We start from the raw sequence: 23,806 nt of genomic DNA, 5'->3' as shown, positions 1-23,806 counted from the left end.
GGCACCTTTGTAATTAAAAAAAAAAAAAAAACTGTCTGTGTAGGAGCAGGTAGGTTTCTGGACCCTTAATTTGTTTTATTATTCTCTTTGTCTCTCCATGCACCAACACCACATTGCCTCAATTATTATTCAGGGAGGACAAAACACATAACATGGAAATAGAGCTAAGAAGAAGATATATTGCTATCTTGAATCTCAGGGGCTTACATGTTTACAAAGATCATAGATGAGGAGGAGTAAGACAGGGTAGAGTTTGTAACTTCCTGGTATTAGAGTAGGCAGATAGAAATGAGCAGACAAGGGATCCCCTCTGAAAAGAAATTCTGGAGATGCGCCCATTTACACTCAGCAAAATGAACAATGGCTACACTGGCTACTTGTGACCTTGCAGCTCAGCTTTTCTAGTCCACAAGGGGATTTAACAGGCCCTGGTCAGAGACAACCATGGTAGGGACTTTTCCTGCTGAGGAACATGCACACTCCTCCAATAACTCACCCCAGAGTAGCCTTTTCCTCATTATAATAGCAAAAAACACAGCCCCGCATGGACATTTTAAATGCTAATGAGACATTCAAGGTGTGTATTAGCATGTACCACCACAGGGCATGCACACTCAAGGGGACCATCTAAAACATGATTGCACATGACATCCCCTCACATCCCTTCATGAATAATCATGTAAGATTCTCATAGAGTTCCCCAGCACTAGCTGCTGCTGGCTCATTCTCTCTTTTGAGTAGCCCACTGTGACTCACCTTCCAGAGGGTACTGTCTATTTAAATAAACCCTGCTATTGTTAGTTTTCCATCCAGACCACCCCAGAGTTGTTTTCCAGCAGGGTCAACCCATTCCTCTCTTGGAGATACTCTTACCTCCTTAATAAACCTTTTGCTTACATTACTTATTGTCTCTTGGCTGAATTATTTCTCCAAAGTAAGACAAAAACCAAGGATTCTCTGCACCCTTCCTTGTAACACTGGTAACCATTGAAACTCTACCATCAAACTTTTGTGGGTACAGCTGTAACAGATTATGACACACTGATACTTTCTTGGGATTAGGACAGACTTGGTCTGGGCAGCAGCTGATCCATATGGAGTAGATATAAAACTCAAAATTGAAACTCAAGATTGCATATGAGCTCTTGGGCAATAATTTCTAAAGAACTATTCATACCAGACAAATCCTTATCAAAATATGTGAAATATGTATACTGTAGCTGTGAGAGTAATTTAATTTCTTGGGATTGATATTTGACATAATTTTTTTACATAGCAAAGGAAAATGAAAGGCAACCTAGTTAAGAAAAATGTGACTGGTTGATTTAACTATGGTTCATCTACATAATGTGGTACTGTACAGCTGGTAAGTGGCTTGTTATAGCACAATATTTAATTACATGCAAAACTTGTCACTAAGTTTGAAAGAGCTTATTATAGAATAGTATAGTGTAGTCCAAATTTACAATAAATAAGATATATTTATATACATAGATACAAGACTAGAATAAATATATCTATGTATTTAACAGTGGTAATTTCTGCATGACATGTCAGGATATTCTCATTTTCTTTTCACATTCTTCAAAATTTCTTCAAGAGCCATTTTTCTTCAAGAATTATTTATCTTATGTTTATAATAAGAAAAATAATTCCTTTCTTACATTGTGGATTCTATATTCAGGACTTCTTCTTCTGTGACACTGGGATAACATATTTACTAGTGATATAAGACATTCCTCCACTATACACATAACTATGCACAAGAAGCACAAAAGGCAGTAATTTGATAAAATGTTACTAAAGAAAATTTCAAATTTTATAAAAACTTCTTGTTCTGATTTTTTTCTCCATTCTAATTTCCTTCAAGAATTTGGTCCATCCTCATTGGCATGAGTAACTTAATCTGGATAAGCCTTAAAGAAGCACTTCTATGATCATTATCTTGTAAATTGATGTTAGAAGACAAAAGTTGTCTCAGAAGGTTATAAAATAGTACTATAATAACAAATGCTTTAAATGTAAACGTAGACTAAATAACAAGGCTTTCATCTAATTCCTTCACAGTCTCTTTTTTAGGCACACTAAGTGCCCCTACTTTAAGGGAAGATGAGACAGCTTGATGGGTTGGCATATTAGTAGACACCTTCAGACATCAACACTTTTACACTGTTTTTCTGTAACTCAGAAAAGTATTGAATCAGGGAATGATTAAGATTCATTAAAAGTTTCATATTTCAATATTTATTGCTTCATCTCTGAGAGGATGTAAGGTATCTTAATATCATAAATTAAGTCAATCCCAAATGCATCACCTGAACCAGATGGAACAGAGGGGCCAATGAACCTAGAGGAAAGCTTAATGAAACACTGAGTACTCAGAAACCTTGAATCAAGTTTGAGTTTCTTTTATGCCTGTCCCTTTCAGCCATCTCTGTGGAGTTCAAGCTCTTTGCCTCGAAGCATTCTTCTCCACTTCTCTCCACTGGCAGGCAAACCCAGGTTGGTTTCCTCTGAAAAAGTAGACAACTCACATAAGAAGCGGGTGAACATGGATGGCTTTAGGGGTGATTTAAGGGAGAAGAAAAGGCCTGCTCCCTAGAAAAATATGATTAAGGCCACTCTTTGTGTTTAAGACTTTGTCCGTACAATACTTCTGTAAAAATGTTAGCACGTTTCTTGGAAAGATTAACACACTGCCCTGTAATATCCACTAAAATAACGTCAGCATTTTACACACACACACACACACACTTTGAGCATGATTGGTCATCCATCCCATTCCATTGTGCACTGTATGGCAGATTATTCCTCTAATACAAGTCCATTAATCTGACGTGCACAGCAGAGGAGTTATTGCAGCGAGGGTTTCCTGCAAGGAGGCAGGTCCTGTGTGTGTAGACAGACCCAACATCCCAGGAAGAGCTAACACTGTCACAGTGTAAAATAACGTCAATTAAAAGAGGAAAACATGTAAACATTCATGCTCCAAATTTTCGGTTTCATTCTTCAGTCACTAATTTTCAGTTTACCAAAAATGCGCTGCACCTGGATGAAAATGAAGCTTGTCTTAGACCATCTTTGATCCAGAAGAATGTGTCACTCCACTCACTGAGCATTCCACTACTCAAATATTTTGGCTCTGATTCTTTTGTATGGAATAAATTGAGTAGCAAAATTCCAAACCAATGGTGAATTCAACATTAAAATTTACTCTGATTGGATATGTAAAATTTCCCAGGTAACAAATACAATAGCATACAGCAATGGTAATTTACAAGGGGTCTGAAAGAGTTCACAGATTTCCAAACCTCAAAACAATTCAGGTGATCCAGCACTCTGGGATATCTAATTAGGAGCAAAAGCCAGAAGAAGCCTAACACACTTCTCCACACATTGTTAGCAGGAGTATTCAAACTTGTGCAAAAACGAGAAACTAATCATCAGACCCAGTGACCCACTTGGATGAGAAGAAAGAATAATTTGCTTGGCATCTCCTAGAGTGTCTCAGTGGTTTAAATTAAAAAAAAAAAAAAACTTAGAAATTTTTCAGAAACCAACTTAGCCCCCAGGCCCAAACCAAAACTCGAACCTGGGACTTTTTGTAAGTGCGGACCAAGAAATGTGCTGTAAAGTTAAACAGCCGGTGGCGACTCTGAACATCCCCGGGCAGGGAGAGCAGGATGTCGTTGTCTGGGGAGACCCCTTCTCCTGGCTTTGGGGAAGGTGCTCCCTGTCCCCGCAGGTTCCTCCGCCCGAGGCTGGGTCTGCGGGAAGCAGCGCCTGGAGGGTGAGAGAAAGCCCAGGCAGGAGAGCACGAAGCCGGCGACTGGACGAGAGCGCCGGGCGGGTGGACAGCGTTGTTGTCCGGGCGCCGCTGCTGTTGTTCCGGGTGCTGAAAATCCGGAAAGTTCCCAAGAAGCAGCGGCACATTTCTCCCTAGAAGGTGGGTGTGGGGGTTCCCGCTAAACCGTCCGGGGTTCCCGCTAAACCGTTCTGGTTTCCCCTGGAGGGGTCCGCCAAATGTGCCCCACCGCAGCCCCACTCGGGGGAGAACAATGGGGGCGGGGCTTGGGGTGGGCACGGCCGGGCACCGCAGGCGGGACCCCGGGGGTGCCCTTCCCTTCCTCTCCTGGGCAGCCGCGCTCGGGGATCTCCGTTCCACCTGCGCGCAAACTCTGGCCATCTGGGACTCAAGGGCTGGGCAAGCGCTGCTGCAATCAGAAGGTACTCCCGTGGGTTTCCAGTTTTTTGGGGTGTTTGTGTGTTGGGTCTGGGAGAGCACGATAGGGACATTTTGCAGTGGGGAGGAGGAGGTGCTGATGGCCCGGGGCGTGCTGCCTGTGCTACAGCCGCTCCCTGGCTCCCTGCGGGCTGAGTTCGTGCACAACGACTTGTGGGCAACTGTGAACAACTTCGACGTGCGGCCCAGCGCCCCGCTCCACTGGGGCATCTTCACCAGCGACTTCTGGGGCAAGGGAATGGCCGAGAACACCAGCCGCAAGTCCTACCGGCCGCTCCGCATCCTCACCTTCAAGTTCACTCCTGTCTAGGGCTTCCCTTTGACCCATGGGCAGGAGTAGTTGCGGGACTGGCTTGAAAGGAGTTTCTAGTTCTCACTACGCCTTGGTCTCCCGACCTCCCTGCCTCCTCCACTCCAGCTATTCACGCCACCCGGCTCCCACGTCCTCGCCAGGCTAATCTGGGCGCGGGAGGCGCGCGCTGGGGAGTTTCCTCGGAGTTTCCCGAGTTTCCCGAGGTGTCTGCACTCTATGGTGTTGGTTTTCTCTGGACAGATCTGGCAGTGGGCGGGAGGAGCCGCCACCGCACTTCCCTCTCGCCAGCCCCTCTTGGTGAGCAAGACAACGAGTCCTACACAGTTGGCCCCAGAGGTGTGGTGTGAACTGCCTTTCCAGAGGATACATTATCATCCTGGCCAGGAAACAAATCTGGTTTCTGTTCCAAAGGGAGACACTATCTCAATCTTCAAAGACGTCAAAGATGTTTGCTATACAAACATTCTTGAAAAGTCATGCAGAACAAAAGCTGTAAGAAAAGGTATGGAAATGACGTGGAGAATTTCTCAACAGGAAGGAAGAGTGGACTTCCACCTTTGGCTGCTCCAGGTTCCTCCAACCTGGCAAAGCCACCAGCAATCAAAACCCTCCTGGCATCCTGGCTAAGTGGTTTTCCGGTGTAACCTTAAGATGTTTCTGATGTGAATACTTTAAAGTGTAAGGGGGAGTCAAAAAGTATTTTTGGGTGTAGTGTTCAGTTTAAATGATGCCTAGCTTCAGACCTTTTATTTTACAAAGAAAGTAAAACACTGGCCTTTGAAAATTATCTGCAAAACATGTATTATCTCAGTTACACAGAGAAGAAAAGGCTATGAATGAAGGAAGGCTATAACTTCTGCTTTACACTAGGGTGTGAAAGTGTGGGAGGATAACAAAGGGTCATACTCCTGGGCCATGAGAGTTTTGTATATATCACATAGATGAATCCATGAATGAAGCCTGGAGACTTCTTATGAAGAAGTTTATTTTAATCATTAAATTTTTTCTATCTTCTTTTGGAACCACTTGTATATTTTTCCAGCCTATGAGGACACTGTCATCCCAGCTTTAAAACAGGGAATGCCTGATCATGCCAAAGTAAGAGAACTGTGTGTCTTCTAACAGCAGGGGTTTTCTAGCTATCTTTTCAACTCCACCTTACTCACTGACTCCAAGCCAGCACTTGTTTTTCTTGGTCACAGGTAACCCGATGCCACCTTAGGACCTTAGACTCAGCACTTCCTCTTTCTGGAAAGCACTTCCTTAAGATATTCACAAGGCTTGCTCAGGCTTTACTGAAAGTCCCTCCTCAGAGAATCCTTCCCTGTTGTCCTAGCTGAAGCAGCAGCACACCTCACTGACCTCAACAACACTCTCTTATTTTGCTTTTTCTTTAATAACATTCATCACTCTCTGGCATTAGATATTTATTTTTTTATTCTTTCCAGCTACAGAGCAAGCTCCTACCATCTAAAATACCTGCTACACACACTAGGTACTCAGGAAATAAATAAATAAGGGGAATGGTAAGCAACTTTTCACATACTTTTTAAGATGATGCTCTTATTGGGAGAATTGTATCTCTTTTGTTTCATTTTTTCATGTCTTATCTTTTTCTCTCTTGCTGCAAGAGAAAGCAGAGGCAGCCTGAGTTCCCTGGACACACGCAGAGGGTGTGGGTAGGGCCTGATTACCCAAAGACCCTGATGTGGAGAGCAGCTCTGTTCTGAACAATGTTTTTTTCTTTTGTACTCTTACCACTCTTACAGGTGACTTCTGACACCAGATGTACAGGAGAAACAAACTTTTTCTCTTCGCTCACACACTTCTGGTCACCAAAATGTGTAGAGGTTTCTTGCACACTAAACAATTCTCCACTTTTTGACAGACACTAACTGGGTGTCCTGCAATTCAATTCTGACAGTAACCCAAGTTGGCCTGGACTCCCCCTCACACAGGTTAATGGCCACGAGATTGCTCCCAACTTCAGGTGCAAATCACAGGCAGTAGTTCCTAGGTTACCCACAACTTCTGTCTGACTTGGCTGCAAACCAGACAGTCTCATGACTCCCTTCCCAAATTCAAAATTTTCTAAGAGCTGCTCATAGAACTCAGGAAAGCACTTTACTTACTACTACTCATTTTTTTTTAATTTTTTATTGCATTTTAGGTTTTGGGGTACATGAGCAGAACATGCAAGACAGTTGCATAGGTACACACATGGCAGTGTGTTTTGCTTCCTTTCTCCCCTTCACCCACGTTTGGCATTTCTCCCAAGGCTATCCCTCCCCACCTCCCCCTCCCACTGGCCCTCCCCTTTTCCCCCCAATAGACCCCAGTGTTTAGTACTCCCCTCCCTGTGTCCATGTATTCTCATTTTTCATCACCCGCCTATGATGCTGGAGAGGATGTGGAGAAAAAGGAACACTTTTACACTGTTGGTGGGAGTGTAAATTAGTTCAACCATTGTGGAAGACAGTGTGGCGATTCCTCAAGGCCTTAGAAATAGAAATTCCATTTGACCCAGCAATCCCATTACTGGGTATATATCCAAAGGACTATAAATCGTTCTACTATAAGGACACATGCACACGAATGTTCATTACAGCAGTTTACAATAGCAAAGACCTGGAATCAACCCAAATGCCCATTGATGATAGACTGGATTGGAAAAATGTGGCACATATACACCATGGAATATTATGCAGCAATCAGAAATGATGAGGTTGTGTCGTTTGTAGGGACATGGATGAAGCTGGAGAACATCATCCTCAGCAAACTGACACAAGAACAGAAAATGAAACACTGCATATTCATTTATTATCAAAGGAACTCGGGAAAGCACTTTACTTACTACTACTCATTTATTATAAAAGGAACTCAGGAAAGCACTTTATTTACTGCTACTCATTTTTTTTATTATTTATTTTCTTAATTATCTAAAACAGTGGTTTTTATTTTCTTTCTTTTCGTTATTGCATTTTAGGTTTTGGGGTACATGTGCAGAAGATGCAACATAGTTGCATAGGTACACACATGGCAGTGTGTTTTGCTGCCTTCCTCCCCTTCACCCACATTTTGCATTTCTCCCCAGGCTATCTCTCCCCAGCTCCCCCCGCCACTGTCCCTCCCCCATTCCCCGCAATAGACCCCAGTGTGTAGTAAACCCTACCCTGTGTCCATGTGTTCTCACTTTTCATCACCCGCCTATGAGTGAGAACATGTGGTATTTCATTATCTGTACTTGTGTCAGTTTGCTGAGAATGATGTTCTCCAGATTCATCCATGTCCCTACAAAGGACATGAACTCATCAGTTTTGATTGCTGCATAATATTCCATGGTGTATATGTGCCACATTTCCCCAATCTATTCTATCATCGATGGGCATTTGGGTTGGTTCCAGGTCTTTGCTATTGTAAACAGTGCTAAACAAACATTCGTGTGCATGTGTCCTTATAGTACAATGATTTATAGTCCTTTGGATATATACCCACTAATGGGATTGCTGGGTCAAATGGAATTTCTATTTCTAGGTCCTTGAGGAATCGCCACACTGTCTTCCACAATGGTTGAACTAATTTACACTCCCAAAAACAGTGTAAAAGTGTTCCTTTTTCTCCACATCCTCTCCAGCATCTTTTGTCTCCAGATTTTTTAATGATCACCATTCTAACTGGAGTGAGATGGTATTTCAATGTGGTTTTGATTTACATCTGTCTAATGACCAGTGATGACAAGCATTTCTTCATATGTTTGTTGGCCTCATGTATGTCTTCTTTTGTAAAGTGTCTGTTCATATCCTTTGCCCACTTTTGAATGGGCTTGTTTTTTTCTTGTAAATCTGTTTGAGTTCTTTGTAAATTCTGGATATCAGCCGTTTGTCAGATGGGCAAACTGGAAAAAACTTTTTCCCATTCTGTTGGTTGCCGATTCACTCTACTGACTGTTTCTTTTGCCATGCAGAAGCTGTGGAGTTTGATTAGGTCCCATTTGTCTATTTTGGCTTTTGTTGCCAATGCTTTTGGTGTTTTGGTCATGAAGTCCTTGCCTACTCCTATGTCCTGAATGGTTTTGCCTAAATTTTCTTCTAGGGTTTCTATGGTGCCAGGTCTTATGTTTAAGTCTTTAATCCATCTGGAGTTAATTTTAGTGTAAGGTGTCAGGAAGGGGTCCAGTTTCTGCTTTCTGCACATGGCTAGCCAGTTTTCCCAACACCATTTATTAAACAGGGAGTCCTTTCCCCATTGCTTGTTTTTGTCAGGTTTATCAAAGATTGTATGGTTGTAGATATGTTGTGTTGCCTCTGGTGCCTCTGTTTTGTTCCATTGGTCTATATCTCTGTTTTGGTACCAGTATCATGCTGTTTTGATTACTGTAGCCTTGTAGTATAGTTTGAAGTCCGGTAGTGTGATGCCTCCCGCTGTGTTCCTTTTGCTTAGAATTGACCTGGCTATGCAGGCTCTCTTTTGGTTCCATATGAAGTTCATGGTGGTTTTTTCCTGTTCTGTGAAGAAAGTCAATGGTAGCTTGATGGGGATAGCGTTGATTCTGTAAATTACTTTGGGCAGTATAGCCATTTTCACGATATTAATTCTTCCTAACCATGAACATGGAATGTTTCTCCATCTGTTTGTGTCCTCTCTTATTTCATTGAGCTGTGGTTTGTAGTTCTCCTTGAAGAGGTCCTTTATGTTCCTTGTTAGTTGTATTCCTAGGTATTTTATTCTCTTTGTAGCAATTGTGAATGGCAGTTTCTTCTTGATTTGGCTCTCTTTACGTCTGTTATTGGTGTATAGGAATGCTTGTAAAATAATTTTTGCACATTGATTTTATATCCTGAGACTTTGCTGAAGTTGCTTATCAGTTTCAAAAGTTTTTGGGCTGAAGCAATGTGGTCTTCTAGGTATACTATCATGTCATCTGCAAATAGAGAAAATTTGGCTTCCACCTTTCCTATTTGAATACCCTTTATTTCTTTTTCTTGCCTGATTGCTCTGGCTAGAACTTCCAGTACTATATTGAATAGGAGTGGTGAGAGAGGGCATCCTTGTCTAGTGCCGTATTTCAAAGGGAATGCTTCCAGTTTCTGCCCATTCAGTTTTATATTGGCTGTTGGTTTGTCATAAATAGCTTTTATTACTTTGAGATACGTTCCGTCAATACCGAGTGTATTGAGGGTTTTTAGCATAAAGGGCTGTTGAATTTTGTCAAAGGCCTTCTCTGCGTCAATTGAGATAATCATGTGGTTTTTTTTTTTTGGTTCTGTTTATGTGGTGAATTACGTTTATAGACTTGCGTATGTTGAACCAGCCTTGCATCACCAGGATGAATCCTATTTGATCATGATGGATAAGTTTTTTGATGTGCTGTTGCAATTGGCTTGCCAGTATTTTATTGAAGATTTTTGCCTTTATGTTCATCATGGATATTGGCCTGAAGTTTTCTTTTCTTGTTGAGTCTCTGCCGGGTTTTGGTATCAGGATGACGTTGGTCTCATAAAATGATTTGGGAAGGATTCCCTCTTTTTGGATTATTTGGAATAGTTTCAGAAGGAATCATACCAGTTCCTCTTTGTGTGTCTGGTAGAATTTGGCTGTGAACCCATCTGGACCTGGGCTTTTTTTGTGTGGTAGGCTCTTAATTGCTGCCTCAACTTCAGACCTTGTTATTGGTCTATTTGTAGTTTCAGCTTACTCCTGGTTTAGGCCTGGGAGGACACAAGTGTCCAAGAATTTATCCATTTCTTTCAGGTTTACTAGTTTATGTGCATAGAGTTGTTTGTAATATTCTCTGATGATGGTTTGAATTTCTGTGGAATCTGTGGTGATTTCCCCTTTATCATTTTTTATTGCATCTATTTGGTTATTCTCTCTTTACTTTTTTAGACTGGGATAGTGGTCTGTCTATTTTGTTGACCTTTTCAAAAAACCAGCTCTTGGATTTATTGATTTTTTGAAGGGTTTTTCGTGTCTCTATCTCCTTCAGTTCAGCTCTGATCTTAGTTATATCTTGTCTTCTGCTAGGTTTTGAGTTTTTTTGATCTTGCTCCTCTAGTTCTTTCAATTTTGTTGATAGGGTGTCAATTTTGGATCTCTCCACTCTTCTCATATGGGCACTCATTGCTATATATTTTCCTCTAGAGACTGCTTTAAATGTGTCCCAGAGATTCTGGTATGTTATGTCTTCATTCTCGTTGGTTTTGAAGATCTTCTTTATTTCTGCCTTCAATTCATTGTTTATGCAGTCAACATTCAAGAGCCAGTTGTTTAGTTTCCATGAAGCTGTGCGGTTCTGAGTTAGTTTCTGAATTCTCAATTCTAACTTGATTGCACTATGGTCTGAGAGACTCTTTGTTTTGATGTCAGTTCTTTTGCATTTGCTGAGGAGTGATTTACTTCCAATTATGTGGTCAATTTTAGAGTAGGTGTGATGTGGTGCTGAGAAGAATGTATATTCTGTGGATTTGGGGTGGAGAGTTCTGTAAATGTCTATCAGGTTTGCCTGTTCCAGGTCTGAGTTCAAGCCCTGGATATCCTTGTTAATTTTCTGTCTGGTTGATCTGACTTTAACACTGTGGAGTGTTAAAGTCTCTCACTATTATTGTGTGGGAGTCTAAGTCTCTTTGTAAGTCATTAAGAACTTTCCTTATATATCTGGGTGCTCCTGTATTGGGTCCATATATATTTAGGATCGTTAGCTCTTCTTGTTGTATCGATCCTTTTACCATTATGCAATGTCCTTCTTTGTCTCTTTTGATCTTTGTTGCTTTAAAGTCTATTTTATCAGAGATGAGAATTGCAACTCTGCTTTTATTTTGCTCTCCATTTGCTTGGTAAATCTTTCTCCATCCCTTTATTTTGAGCCTTTGTGTATCCTTGCATGTGAGATGGGTTTCGTGGATACAGCACACCGATGGGTTTTGGCTTTTTATCCAATTTGCTAGTCTGTGTCATTTGATTGGTGCATTTAGCCCATCAACCCTAAACCCTATTTACGTTTAGGGTTAATATTGTTATGTGTGAATTTGATACTGCCATTTTGATGCTAGTTGGCTGTTTTGTCCATTAGTTGATGCAGATTCTTCATTTTGTTGATGCTCTTTAGCATTTGGTATGTTTTTGGAATGGCTGGTACTGGTTGTTCTTTTCTATGTGCAGTGCCTCTTTCAGGAGCTCTTGTAAAGCAGGCCTGGTGGTGACAAAATCTCTGAGTACTTGCTTGTTTGCAAAGGATTTTATTTTTTCTTCACTTATGAAGCTCAGTTTGGCTGGATATGAAATTCTGGGTTGAAAGTTCTTTTCTTTAAGGATGTTGAATATTGGCCCCCACCCTTTTTTGGCTTGTAGAGTTTCTGCCGAGAGATCTGCTGTGAGTCTGATGGACTTCCCTTTGTGGGTGACCAGACCTTTCTCTCTGGCTGCCCTTAGTATTTTCTCCTTCATTTCAACCCTGGTGAATCTGATGATTATGTGCCTTGGCATTGCTCTTCTTGCGGAATATCTTTGTGTGTTCTCTGTATTTCCTGGACTTGAATATTGGCTGGCCTTGCTAGGTAGGGGAAATTTTCCTGGATAATATCCTGAAAAGTATTTTCCAGCTTGGATTCATTCTCCTTGTCACATTCTGGTACATCTATCAAACGTAGGTTAGGTCTCTTCACATTGTCCCACATTTCTTGGAGACTTTGTTCATTCCTTTTTGTGTTTTTTTCTCTAAACTTGGTTTCTCATTTTATTTCATTGAGTTGATCTTCCACTTCTGATATTCTTTCTTCTGCTTGGTCAATTCGGCTGTTGAAATTTGTGCATGCTTCACGAATTTCTCATGTTGTGTTTTTCAGCTTATTCACTTCATTCATATTCCTAAGTTGTCCATTCTTGTTATCATTTCCTCGAATCTTTTTTCAAATCTTTTTTCAAGCTTCTTAGTTTCTTTGCATTGATTTAGAACATGTTCTTTTAGCTCACAAAAGTTTCTCATTTCCCACCTTCTAAATCTGATTCCATCATTTCATCACACTTATTCTCCGTCCAGCTTTGTTCCCTTGCTGGTGAGGAGTTTTGGTCCTTTGTAGGAGGTGAGGTGTTTTGGTTTCAGGTGTTTTCCTCCTTTTTCCTCTGGTTTCTTTCCATCTTTGTGGGTTTATCCACCTGTCATCTGAGTAGTTACTGACTTTTCAATTGGTTCTCTGAGTGGACCCCCAGATTGTTGATGATGAAGTATTTCTGTTACTTAGTTTTCCTTCTAACAGTCTAGCCCCTCTGCTGTATGACTGCTGAGGTCCACTCCAGGCCCTGCTTCTCTGGGGTACACCTGTAACAGCTGCAGAACAGTGGTGGATGCTACCAGTTTCTCTTCTGCTGTCTTTGTACCAGAATGATGGCCGCCAAATGTCAGCCTGATCAGTCCTTTTTGAGGTGACTCTTTGGATATACAGGGGTCAGGGAGCTGCTTGAGGAGGCGGTCTGTACTTTATAGGAGCTCAAGTGCTGAGCTGTGAGCTGCATTGATCATTTAGGGCTGTTAGGCAGGTGCATTTAAGTCTGTTGCAGCAGAACTCAAAAAAACCATTTTTTTCCTCAGATGCTCTGTCTCAGGGAGTTAGGGCTTTCTTTATGAGTATCTGTTGTGCTGTCCTGCCCAGCTAGGAGGCAGTCTAGTCACTATTTGCCTGTCGAGGCTCCGCCCTGCTGCCATGGTGTCCGCCCTGCTGTCGTGGGCTCTGCCCTGTTGGCGGAGTGTCTCTGTTATGGCGGGTTGCCTCAGCAATGGCAGGCTGCATCAGCAATGGGAGTGTACCTCAGTAGGGGTGGAATGCCTCGGTAATGGCGGACGCCCCTCCCCCACCATGCTGCACCATCCTGGGTTCAGCTGTGCCCACAGTGAAACTCTCAATCCCAAGCGTTTCGAATCGCCATTTTGTTTGTCCCTGTTTGGGTGGGACCCACTGAGCCTGATCACCTGGCTCCCTGCCTCAGAGCCCTTTTTTGCCTGTTTTAATGTTGAACGGTTGACTCTCTCCCAGATGTTTCAGTCTGTTGATACGGCACTGGGATCTGTGTGATTTCCCATGCAGTGACCCACTGCACCAGCTCAAACGTCATTTCCCAGGAATCTCCTTTTCTGGTTCGCTGTCCAAGTCCCGTTTAATCAGATGGATATGCTAATCTGCCCTCCCAAATCTCAGATTGCCGGGTTAACAGGACACCCAGACCAGTGCGTTTTGTGCGGAGTGCTGCTGTGCTGCAGCACCGGCCAAAACGGCCTCGCCAGCTGCACCAGCTGCGCTGGCATCCCGTGTCTCTCCTACACCTGGGAATTTCCCCGTTCTGTGGGCAACAAAGATCCGTCTGGAAATGCGGGTTTCACTCACCCTCTGCATCTTCACTGAGAGCTGCAATCCTGAGTCGCTACTACCGTGCCATTTTCTTTTGCTATTCATTTATTATAAAAGGAACTCAGGAAAGCACTTTACTTACACTACTCATTTATTATAAAAAGAACTCGGGAAAGCACTTTACTTACTCATTTATTATAAAAGGAACATGGGAACATCCAGATGGAATTGATTCATAGGCCAAGATACAGGGAAGGGCACAGAGCTTCTATGCCCCCTCAGGTTGTGCCACCCTCCATGTATTCAGCAACGTGGAAGCTCTCCAAATCTCTAATTTATGGTTTTTTTAATGAAGATTTTATTACATAGTCATGATTGGTTAAATCATTGGCCATTCATGATTAATTCAACCCTTCATGTCTTTCTCCTTCTCAGAGGTTGAGGTGTAGGGCTGAAAGTTCAACCCCTTTAATCACATGGTTGATTCCCCTGGCAACCAGCCCCCATCTAGAAGTCATGCAGGAGCCCACAGCCATCACTCATTTTATTGAGGCAAAAAGACACTTACCACTTTCGGAGATTCCAAGGGTTTTAGAAACTGTGTGCAGGGACTGGTGATTGACCAAATATATACATTTCTTATTACTTCACAGTCCACTCCCTGGTCTCTGGCTACACACCACTTATGGCAAGATAGACTTATAGAACAATATAGAGCAGCTCTCAGTATGGAACTCGTAGATATGAGCACATTACTAAAGTCCCATTCAGTCATTAACAGTTACTCCAGGGCATCACCACAGCCCATTGCATGAGCGTGTCTCCCAGGGCAAGGCCACTCAGGTTTGCAGGCTTCTATTCAGTCTCTCAGAGTCCAAAACCAGGATTGGTCTCAGCAAATATGTGTCTTCAGCCTTTCAGGAATCTGGTATAATTGAGCTAAGAGACAATGTTATCTCTTGCACCGAACCTCTTTCAAGGCATTAAAATAACATTGTATTTCCCTTATTGCATAACTCATTTATTTATTCCTTTACCCTCAGCTATAATTCCTCCTTCTTTTTATTTGTAACCAAGCTTTTTCACCTTTTAAAGGGATATTAGGTTTGGCAACTGTGATGGTCTAGATTACAGGCATAATACTGATCTAGCAAGAACCTCCCTCTCAGTCCACTCCCATTCTTACAGGGTAGAATTACATAAATACAGAACTAGTAGGATTTTTCTTTACCACCAGACAACAGTTACATTCACAGCACCAATTTGACAGATAAGAGGTGAGTATAAACTGCCCTGTCAGGATTTTAAGGATTTCTATTATAAAGGTTTTAAAGCATGGTTACAGTTTCTTGATTGGAATCACCCTTGCTTCCAGCACCTGTAGTTGCAGCCTTGATTTTGCTTTGAATCACTGACCATTGAATCAAATAGGAAAAAACATCAAATTGGAGTGGTGTGGGGAAGACAGAAAAAAAGGTATAGTCATCATCACCAGCATCCTCCCCATTCCCACTTGACAAGCATTGCAGACTAATCCTAGCACCCTTACCCAACTCCCTTCCCCAGACCCAACAGAAAAAGAAAGAATCAATCTAGTAGGGATGCTAACACTACTTTACTCCCACTCATATTGAGTGTGACCCACACGCAGTAAAGGCAGGTACGCCAGCCATTTGTGGCTTTATCTCCCCTTGCTTCAAACAACCAATGTTTTATTTGCCCATTACACTTCTCTGGCACACTATTATTCTGAGGAGGATGTCTCTGCCCATTGTTAGGCATTATGGGCTATAAAGTCTGTTCCTTGGTCTGAAGAAATATGATTTGTCAGTCCATACTGGTGTAACATCCACTGGGTTCTTTAAAGGACTCTGAGCATTCGCACCTACCACTGGGTAAGCGATGTTGACTCCAGAGACAATGTCTAATCCTGTCAAGACCCAGCTGTATCTCCCCCAGGGCTATCAGCATCAGTTTCATTGCCAGCTGTGTTCAGGGACTTCCCTCCATGGAATTTGCCCCATAGCCACTTGCAATCTCTGTTAGTTTTGCTGGCAGACAGACCATTCTTTTTGGCTTTCTGTGCTTCAGAAGATGCAAAAGGACCATGTCCAGTTTCTACCATCTCTCTATTGCTGCAGTATTCTCATGTCAACTTATTTCACAGACTCAGCTTCTCTTCCTCTTTTCCCATGCCTTCTCCTGATAGTTTTCTTTTCTTTTCTTTTTTTAAAGTTTATTCAAGTCACATTGCTCAATCTTTGTTTTTGTTGCAACTGCTTTTGAAGACGTAGTCATAAATTGTTTGCCACGGCCAATGTCCAAATGGTGTTTTCTAGGTCTTTTTTCCCTAAGGTTTTATTATTATTATTATTATACTTTAAGTTCTGGGGTACATGTGCAGATCATGCAGGATTATTACATAGGTATACACATGCCATGGTGGTTTGCTGCCTCCATCCCACGTCATCTACACTAGGTATTTCTCCTACTGTTATCCCTCCCCAATCCCCCCACACCCTGCTATCCCTCCCTTAGACCCAACAACCCTCAACAGAACCCAGTGTGTGATGTTACCCCCTCATGTCCATGTGTTCTCATTATTCAACACCCACTTATAAGTGAGAACATGTGGTGTTTGGTTTTCTGTTCTTGTGTTAATTTGCTAAGAATGATGGTTTCCAGCTTCATCCATGTCCCTGCAAAGGATATGAACTTATTCTTTCTTATGGCTGCATAGTATTTCATGGTGCATATGTGCCACATTTTCTTTATCCAGTCTATCATTGGTGGACATTTGGGTTGGTTCCAAGTCTTTGCTATTGTAAACAGTGCCACAATAAACACGTGTGCATGCGTCTTTATAATAGAATAATTTATAATCCTTTGGGTATATATCTAGTAATGGGATTGCTGGGTCAAATGGAATTTCTATTTCTAGATCCTTGAGGAATTACCACACTGTTTTCCACAATAGTTGCACTAGTTTACACTCCCACCAACAGTGTAAAAGCATTCCTATTTCTCCACATCCTCTCCAGCATCTGTTGTCTCCAGATTTTTTAATGATCACCATTCTAACTGGCATGAGATGGCATCTCAATGTGGTTTTGATTTGCATTTCTCTAATGACCAGTGATGATGAGCATTTTTTCATATCTCTGTTGGACACATAAATGTCTTCTTTTGTAAAGTGTATGTTCATATCCTTTGCCCACGTTTTAATGGGGTTGTTTTTTTCTTGTAAATTTGTTTTAGTTCTTTGTAGATTCTGGATATTAGCCCTTTGTCAGATGGGTAGCTTGCAAAATGTTTTTCCCATTCTGTTGGTTGCCATTTCACTCTATTGATAGGTTCTTTTGCTGTGCAGAAGCTCTTAAGTTTAATTCAATCCCATTTGTCAATTTTGGCTTTTGTTGCCATTGCTTTTGGTGTTTGGGTCATGAAGTCCTTGCCTACTCCTATGTCCTGGATGGTTTTGCCTTGATTTCCTTCTAGGGTTTTGATGGTGCCAGGTCTTATGTTTAAGTCTTTAATCCATCTGGAGTTAATTTTAGTGTAAGGTGTCAGGAAGGGGTCCAGTTTCTGCTTTCTGCCCATCGCTAGCCTGTTTTCCCAACATCATTGATTAAACAGGGAATTCTTTCTCCATTGCTTGTTTTCATCAAGTTTGTCAAAGATCAGATGGTTGTAGATGTGTGGTTTTCTTTAAAGCTAGGAGATAATGTGCTGAATTAAGCTAGGATCAGAACCATGAACTTTACTTTCACCTCCAAGTGCACCACTGTGTTTGCATTGGTTGCTGGAATTACATCCTTGGGTACTTCAGATACATTGTAATGATGATTGGCTCATTTGCTACTGGTCTTGGTGAGAATGTGCTAAAAGAGAAACTAAAATGATTAAGACTGAAAAGATTCACCTTAGAGGAAAAACAAGAAGAAGCAGATGTTGTTATTGATTAGCTAAATAATCTAGGAAGACTATAGAAACCACTTACGGACATATGAGAGCTATAATTATAGCAAGAGATGGGCAAGAAGAAAGATTATTGGCTAGAGTGGGAGGCAGGAGAATGTGCTGTGTATTGGGCTGTGGAAAACCCACCAGGAAAGTGTTACAGAACCCAACATTTGAGACACCAGAAACAGATGGTAAAGGAGTATATTTAATTCTTTTTCTTCCCTGGATTTTATCTTAAATTGTAAGTGAATGTGTGTTGACTTACCAAAGAGAGCTGGGTTTGGCTAGAAAATGTAGCAGTTGGCCATCTGCACTCTGCCCTAAAATTTTCCTATCTCTGGGCTCCCTCTGGCTCTAATAAATTATAATTTCTGGGGAGTAGGTCAGGAAATCTGCACTGGTAACAAGCACACTAGGCAATTCTTCAATACACAAAAGTTGAGAACCACCAGGTGTGGTAATAACTAACACTTATGTAGCATTTACTGTTTTATATGTGTAATCATTTTAATCTTTATAACAACCCTAAAAATTAAGTGTTGTTATTGCCACTGTTTTGCAAAAAAGAAAACTGCAGCACAGAGAGGTTGTGATTGCCCAACTGACACAACGAAGAAGCACCTGTGCCAGGATTTGCCGCTCACCTGACAGTCTGCTCACAAGTCCACATTCTTAGTGCCCACAGGAGGCTGCCTCTTTGAGAAAAGTTAACTTTGAAGTCCCATTGAACTCATGGGCTAGAACTACTAGGATGTAGGGTTCTACTCCTCTTTTATCCAAAGTGAAATAATCCTTTCTGTTTTGTTTTTAAAGAGAGGTGAGTGAATGATTCAAGGCCTTCTGTGTACATGTGTGAGCACATAGTGATTTGAACACCTTAGATTTGTCCTAGATTTGTGCAAACTTGGCCATGGGGCTTATGTCTTTTTGTATTGAGAATAAAAGCCTGGGAGACATTGAAGTTTGAAAGGAGCTTCTGCATGAGAAACAGGGAGAAGCTTTCATGAGGAATATTTATTGCTTTTCAAAAATTGAGACTGCCTACCTGAAAAAGGAGTTCAACCCAGGCTTAGTAGACTGGACTTCAAGGAAGCATTTTATAGAAGTCTTTCCAAGTTGGTATTCTTTTAATAGTGAATCTTATACTGTAAGTTTCTGGGTTGGTTTTGGTTTGTTTTGCAGTCTGTTATCCAGGATTCTTCTTTCAGCCTTTATGCCCATATTTTTCAACTCATATTATACACCATAGAAAACTAATATTCATGATGGTGCACTGAGACACTTCTACAATATCAAAAATAAAGACTTATCTATGGGGAAGTTGTATTCTAGTAGCAGGTAGAGATAAAAAATAAACAAGCCAGGCACAGTGGCTCACTTTGATAGGACAAGATGGGCAGATCACCTGAGGTCAGGAGTTCAAGACCAGCCTGACCAACATGGGGAAACCCTGTCTCTACTAAAAATACAAAATTAGCTGGACGTGGTGGCACATACCTGTAATCCCAGCTACTCAGGAGGCTGAGGCGGGAGAATCGCTTGAACCTAGGAGGCAGAGGTTGCAGTGAGCTGAGATCTTGCCATTGCACTCCAGCCTTGACAACAAGAGGAAAACTCTGTCTCAAAAAAAAAAAAGAATAAACAAATATAAAAATAAGTTAAACAAAATAAATAAATGGTAATGATAAGCACTAAGTTGAGAATTAAAATAGGCTGATACAATGAAATGGCTATTAATGGTGATCAAGCAAAGCCTCTGTGCAGAGGAGGTGACATTTAAATGAGATCTGAGATCTGAGTGACAAGTGGGAAAGAACATTCCAGGCAAGAAAAGCACCTAGTATAAGGGCTGTGCTGTGGCTTAGATTTGTCTCCATGCCCGATCTCATGTTGAATTGGAAGAGAGGCCTGGTGGGAGGTGATTGGATCATGTGGGTGGATTTCACCCTTGCTATTCTCATGATCATGAGTTTTCACAAGATCTGATGGTTTAAAAGTGTGTGGCACTTCCCCCTTCACTCTCTCCTGACACCATGTGAAGAAGGTGCTTGCTTCCCCTTTGCTTTCCACCATGACTTTAAGTTTCCTGAGGTCTCAGTCATGCTCTTGTTAAGCCTGTGGAACTGTGAGCCAATTAAACTTCTTTCCTTGATAAATTAACCATTCTCAGGTAGTTCTTTGTAGCAGTGTGAGAACGGACTGATACAGGCCACAAGGCGAGGTCAAGTATGACAGGTTTGGAAACGGAAATATCCAATGTGGCTGGAGTGCAAAGGGGGAGAAATGAGAGTGCAGAGATGAGGGGGAGAGGCAGGTTGTAGCCAGGAGCAGAGCTCTGTACACTAGGGCAGGGCACAGAGGCTTTGCTTGATCACCTTATGTTAATAGGTATTGCATTGTATCAGCCTATTTTAATTCTCAACTTAGTGCTTGATTTGCAAGGGGCACAGTGGCTCATCCCTGTAATCCCAGCACTTTGGGAGGCCAAGGCAGGTGGATCACCTGAGGTCAGGAATTCAAGACCAGCCTGGCCAACATTGTAAATCCCTGTCTCTACGAAAAATACAAAAATTAGCCTGGCCTGGTGGTGTGCACATGTAATCCCAGCTACTTGGGGGCTGAGGCAGGAGAATCGTTTGAACCCAGGAGGCAGAGGCTGCCGTGAGCCGAGATCATGCCACTGAATTCCAGCCTTGACGACAGAGTGAGACTCCGTCTCAAAAAAGACAAAAAAGCCAATTAGGCCAGTGCCATGATTCATGCCTATAATCTGAGTACTTTGTGAGGCCAAGGCAGGAGGATTACCTGAGCCCAGGAGTTCAAGACTAGCCTGTGCAGCATGGTGAGACCCCTCCGACCTATCTCTACCAAAAAAAACCTTAAAAATTAGCTAGGCATGGGTAGTGTGGCGGCCTGGGGTCCCGGCTACTGGGGAGGCTGAAGAGAGGGGACAGCTTGAACCTAGGATGTCACAAGATCTGATGGCTTAAAAGTGTGTGGCACCTTCCCCTTCATGCTCTCCTGATGCCATGTGAAGAAGGTGCTTATAAGGGCAGGGCTTGAACTGAGGAGGTCAAGGCTGCTGTGAGCCAGGCTCAAGCCACTATTACTGTCCAGCATGGGTGACAGAGTAAGAGACCTTGTCTCAAAACTTACCAAAAAAAAAATATACCATTTAGATCTATAACTAAATTTGTTGTAATTTTGTCTTTAGCAGTCCTTTTCCATCTTAGGCTACTAAAATATCTTGCAAAATGACTGTGATCGTTGTTTTGTTTTACGATCTTCATTAGTAAAAAAAAAAAAAAAAAAATTAAAGACAACTCATTGTCTTTACCCCAAGTTTTGTTTATGAAATTGTTCTGATTTGGATCAGAGTCTATTGGCCTAATCTTCTAGACCATGGAGAGAATGTACAATATCCTAGAAAAAAAAAAACACTGAAAGAAAGAGTGTGCATAGCATGTTTCTTGAAATGAATGACGAATGCAGCACAGGACAACAGAACAATACAGCATAACCTGAGGATGCATCGAGGCATCGGGCCCTCACTTGGGAATGCCCTGGTCTTCTTTCTTGGTGTCTTTTATTGAAGCTTCCCAGGAACACACCTGTCCTGCCTCTGATTTGGATCTTCTTGATTCCCACCCTCAGCTGTGTTCTCTCCCACAACTTGGACAGAGATTTCTCTAATCATTCACAAAGATGTGAAGGCTCCACTCAGTTTATATTTATGTCCTTTTCCCTGGGATGGAAAGAAATCTGTGTTGATCGGGATCATTAGAAATTTCCCAGAGAGATGTGGACTCATTATGTTCTTCCTTTGTGTTAATATGGATTTACCAGAAGCCACTGGAGAGCCATGTGTTTATACACACAGTTCCTGTTCGAGAAGGGTAGCTACCTGTAGTGTTTACAGTGCTCAGGCTCTTTGGAAATGGTCTCCAAGTGACTTTAAATAAATAGCAGTGGGTTAGAGACAGTGTTCCTGATGCATGCTATTTCTTTTGGACAGGCTCCCTGGGGAAGGCTGAATTGATGCTGTATTGAACCCCCTTGCACAAAGAAGAAAGTTTTCTAAGGAGGAGGAGCCCAAGTGAAGAGCATGGGAGAAGGTGAAGAGGTGGGGAGAGAGGAAGGCATCCTTGACCACCAAATGTGTGGTACTGTGCGGCTTTTACATCTGTCCTTTTTAATAAAGTATCAGGCCTGAAATTAAAATTTAGGTACATCATGATGGCATAGAACATTAATGTGGAGGGATATTCAGAGTATTTTGATCAGAGCTTGTTTTTGGGGGGGGCGGGGATGGAGTCTTGCTCTGTCGCCCAGGCTGGAGTGTAGTGGCACAATCTCGGCTCACTGCCACCTCCACCTCCTCGGTTCAAGCAATTCTCCCGTCCCAGCCTCCTGAGTAGCTGGGACTACAGGCTCCTGCCACCACACTAATTGTGTGTGTGTGTGTGTGTGTGTGTGTGTGTGTGTGTGTGTGTTTAGTAAAGATGGGATTTATCATATTGATCAGGCTTGTCTCAAACTCCTGACCACAGGTAATCCACCCACCTCTACCTCCCAAAGTGCTGGAATAACAAGTGTGAGCCACCATGCCCAGCCTGATCAGAGCTTCTTAACTCAGTGTAACCACAGAACCAATTCAATCTGGTTCAATGTTGTCTGTTACAATATTTAACAAAATGATGAGTTGTTTTTCAATTGCAACAGACCCCCAGGTTGCAAGTCTAGTAACCAGAGCATGCGCAGAGAACCGAGCATACCAGATTTGAGACTGTGGAGCTAATGTGAAGGAAAAAGTCAACCATAAGCAGAACTTAAGTACTCAGATCAAGGGACTCGGCCCAATTAAGAAGTGAGCGGTGCCCTGTTTTGTTGCAGTATGAAGTTAAAAGCCAAAGACCCAACACCACCTCGTTGCACCTTCCTTTCTTCCTCATAGCTAATCTCTGCCCATAAAACCTGTCCCCAGCCCCCAGCTCTGGGAGACTGATTTGAGCACTGCCCCCGTCTCCTGGCCAGCTAACTTGCAATAAAGCTTTTTTTTCCCCTTAAAAGCCAGTACCATATTATTGTTTTCTATATGTTGGAACAGTGAGCTTGGTAACACTGGAGTGTGGGGTCTGGTGTTGGGGTTCAGGGAGCAGGAGATGCAATGGAGCCTTGAATTCCTTGAAAATCCAGGCAAAATGTAGTTAATTTAAGTACATATGCATTTTTCTGAGGAGCATATTCTTAGCTGTTATCACACAAAAGAGCCTATAAAAAACCATATTGCTGTTCTCTCATCCCCATAGGAGTGGCTGCTTTCATGTACCCTGGGATAGGTCTCTCTTCCAGGGCTACGGTTTTTTCTTTTACTTAAATCTGAGCTATTTTTCAATGAGCACTAAAAGAGAAAGAGGTACTCTATCTAAAGCACCTGGCTTCTGAGCATGTGAACAGGACAATCCACATCTCTTTTCCTTTCCCTTGCTACGATCTTCCCATGAGTTTCTTGCTTTCCCAATTGTGAGCCCTTGAGGCCTCTCCTGGGAAGAGTGCCCTCTTTCAGGGATGGTGCTCCCTAGCCCCTGTGAGCTCACCATGGCTCCCCTCCCTCAGGCTGTTTTCAAAGGAGCTAAAGGGAGTTTCATGTGGAGCAATGGTTATTTGCATTCATATTTGCCACGGTCTGGAAGCTTCTCAGCTTATAAGAGATCATTATTAAGATTATTTCAGAAAAAAAGATTGTTTTCTTATTACCTGCTCTATTTTTAATGAGAAATGAAGACTAAACCAAATGAATTAGAGACTCATGACCTGACAGACAATCATTTTCAACTTCCAACTCAATACAGTAAGTATTGATCCACTCAGTGAACTTTCCTTTAAAGCCTACTCTGAGCTGAATGTGGAGGGTATAATGATAAGACAGAGTAAGGAAAAATTATTCAG

At 42.2% G+C, this 23,806-nt stretch overlaps 1 protein-coding gene and 1 long non-coding RNA gene across 2 annotated transcripts; one reads left to right on the top strand and one right to left on the bottom strand.

Moving 5' to 3' along the window:
* Positions 1-2,042: 2,042 nt before the first annotated feature.
* On the bottom strand, positions 2,043-4,631 carry LOC118144483 (uncharacterized). The gene is made up of 2 exons (XM_035258571.3): positions 3,593-4,631; positions 2,043-2,513 (listed from the first exon to the last, which is right to left on the bottom strand). The coding sequence occupies exons 1-2, from the start codon at positions 4,451-4,453 to the stop codon at positions 2,379-2,381; spliced, it is 996 nt and encodes a 331-aa protein (XP_035114462.3). The 5' UTR covers positions 4,454-4,631; the 3' UTR covers positions 2,043-2,378.
* On the top strand, positions 4,110-23,501 carry LOC144577762 (uncharacterized). The gene is made up of 3 exons (XR_013522308.1): positions 4,110-4,227; positions 4,797-5,058; positions 21,873-23,501. It is a non-coding gene; the product is annotated as an uncharacterized LOC144577762 (long non-coding RNA).
* The last annotated feature ends 305 nt before the right edge of the window (positions 23,502-23,806 follow it).

This window comes from Callithrix jacchus, chromosome 9 (genome assembly GCF_049354715.1).
Source record: "Callithrix jacchus isolate 240 chromosome 9, calJac240_pri, whole genome shotgun sequence".
In the NCBI taxonomy this organism is placed as follows: Eukaryota; Metazoa; Chordata; class Mammalia; order Primates; family Cebidae; genus Callithrix; species Callithrix jacchus.
This window is presented reverse-complemented; position numbering and strand designations above follow the sequence as displayed.

Coding starts and splice junctions, on each gene's coding strand:
- LOC118144483 (XM_035258571.3), bottom strand. CDS start 4,453: ATGCCCCAGTGGAGCGGGGCGCTGGGCCGCACGTCGAAGTTGTTCACA. Junction 2,514..3,592: donor GCACTTACAAAAAGTCCCAG/GTTCGAGTTTTG, acceptor CTACTTTTTCAG/AGGAAACCAACCTGGGTTTG.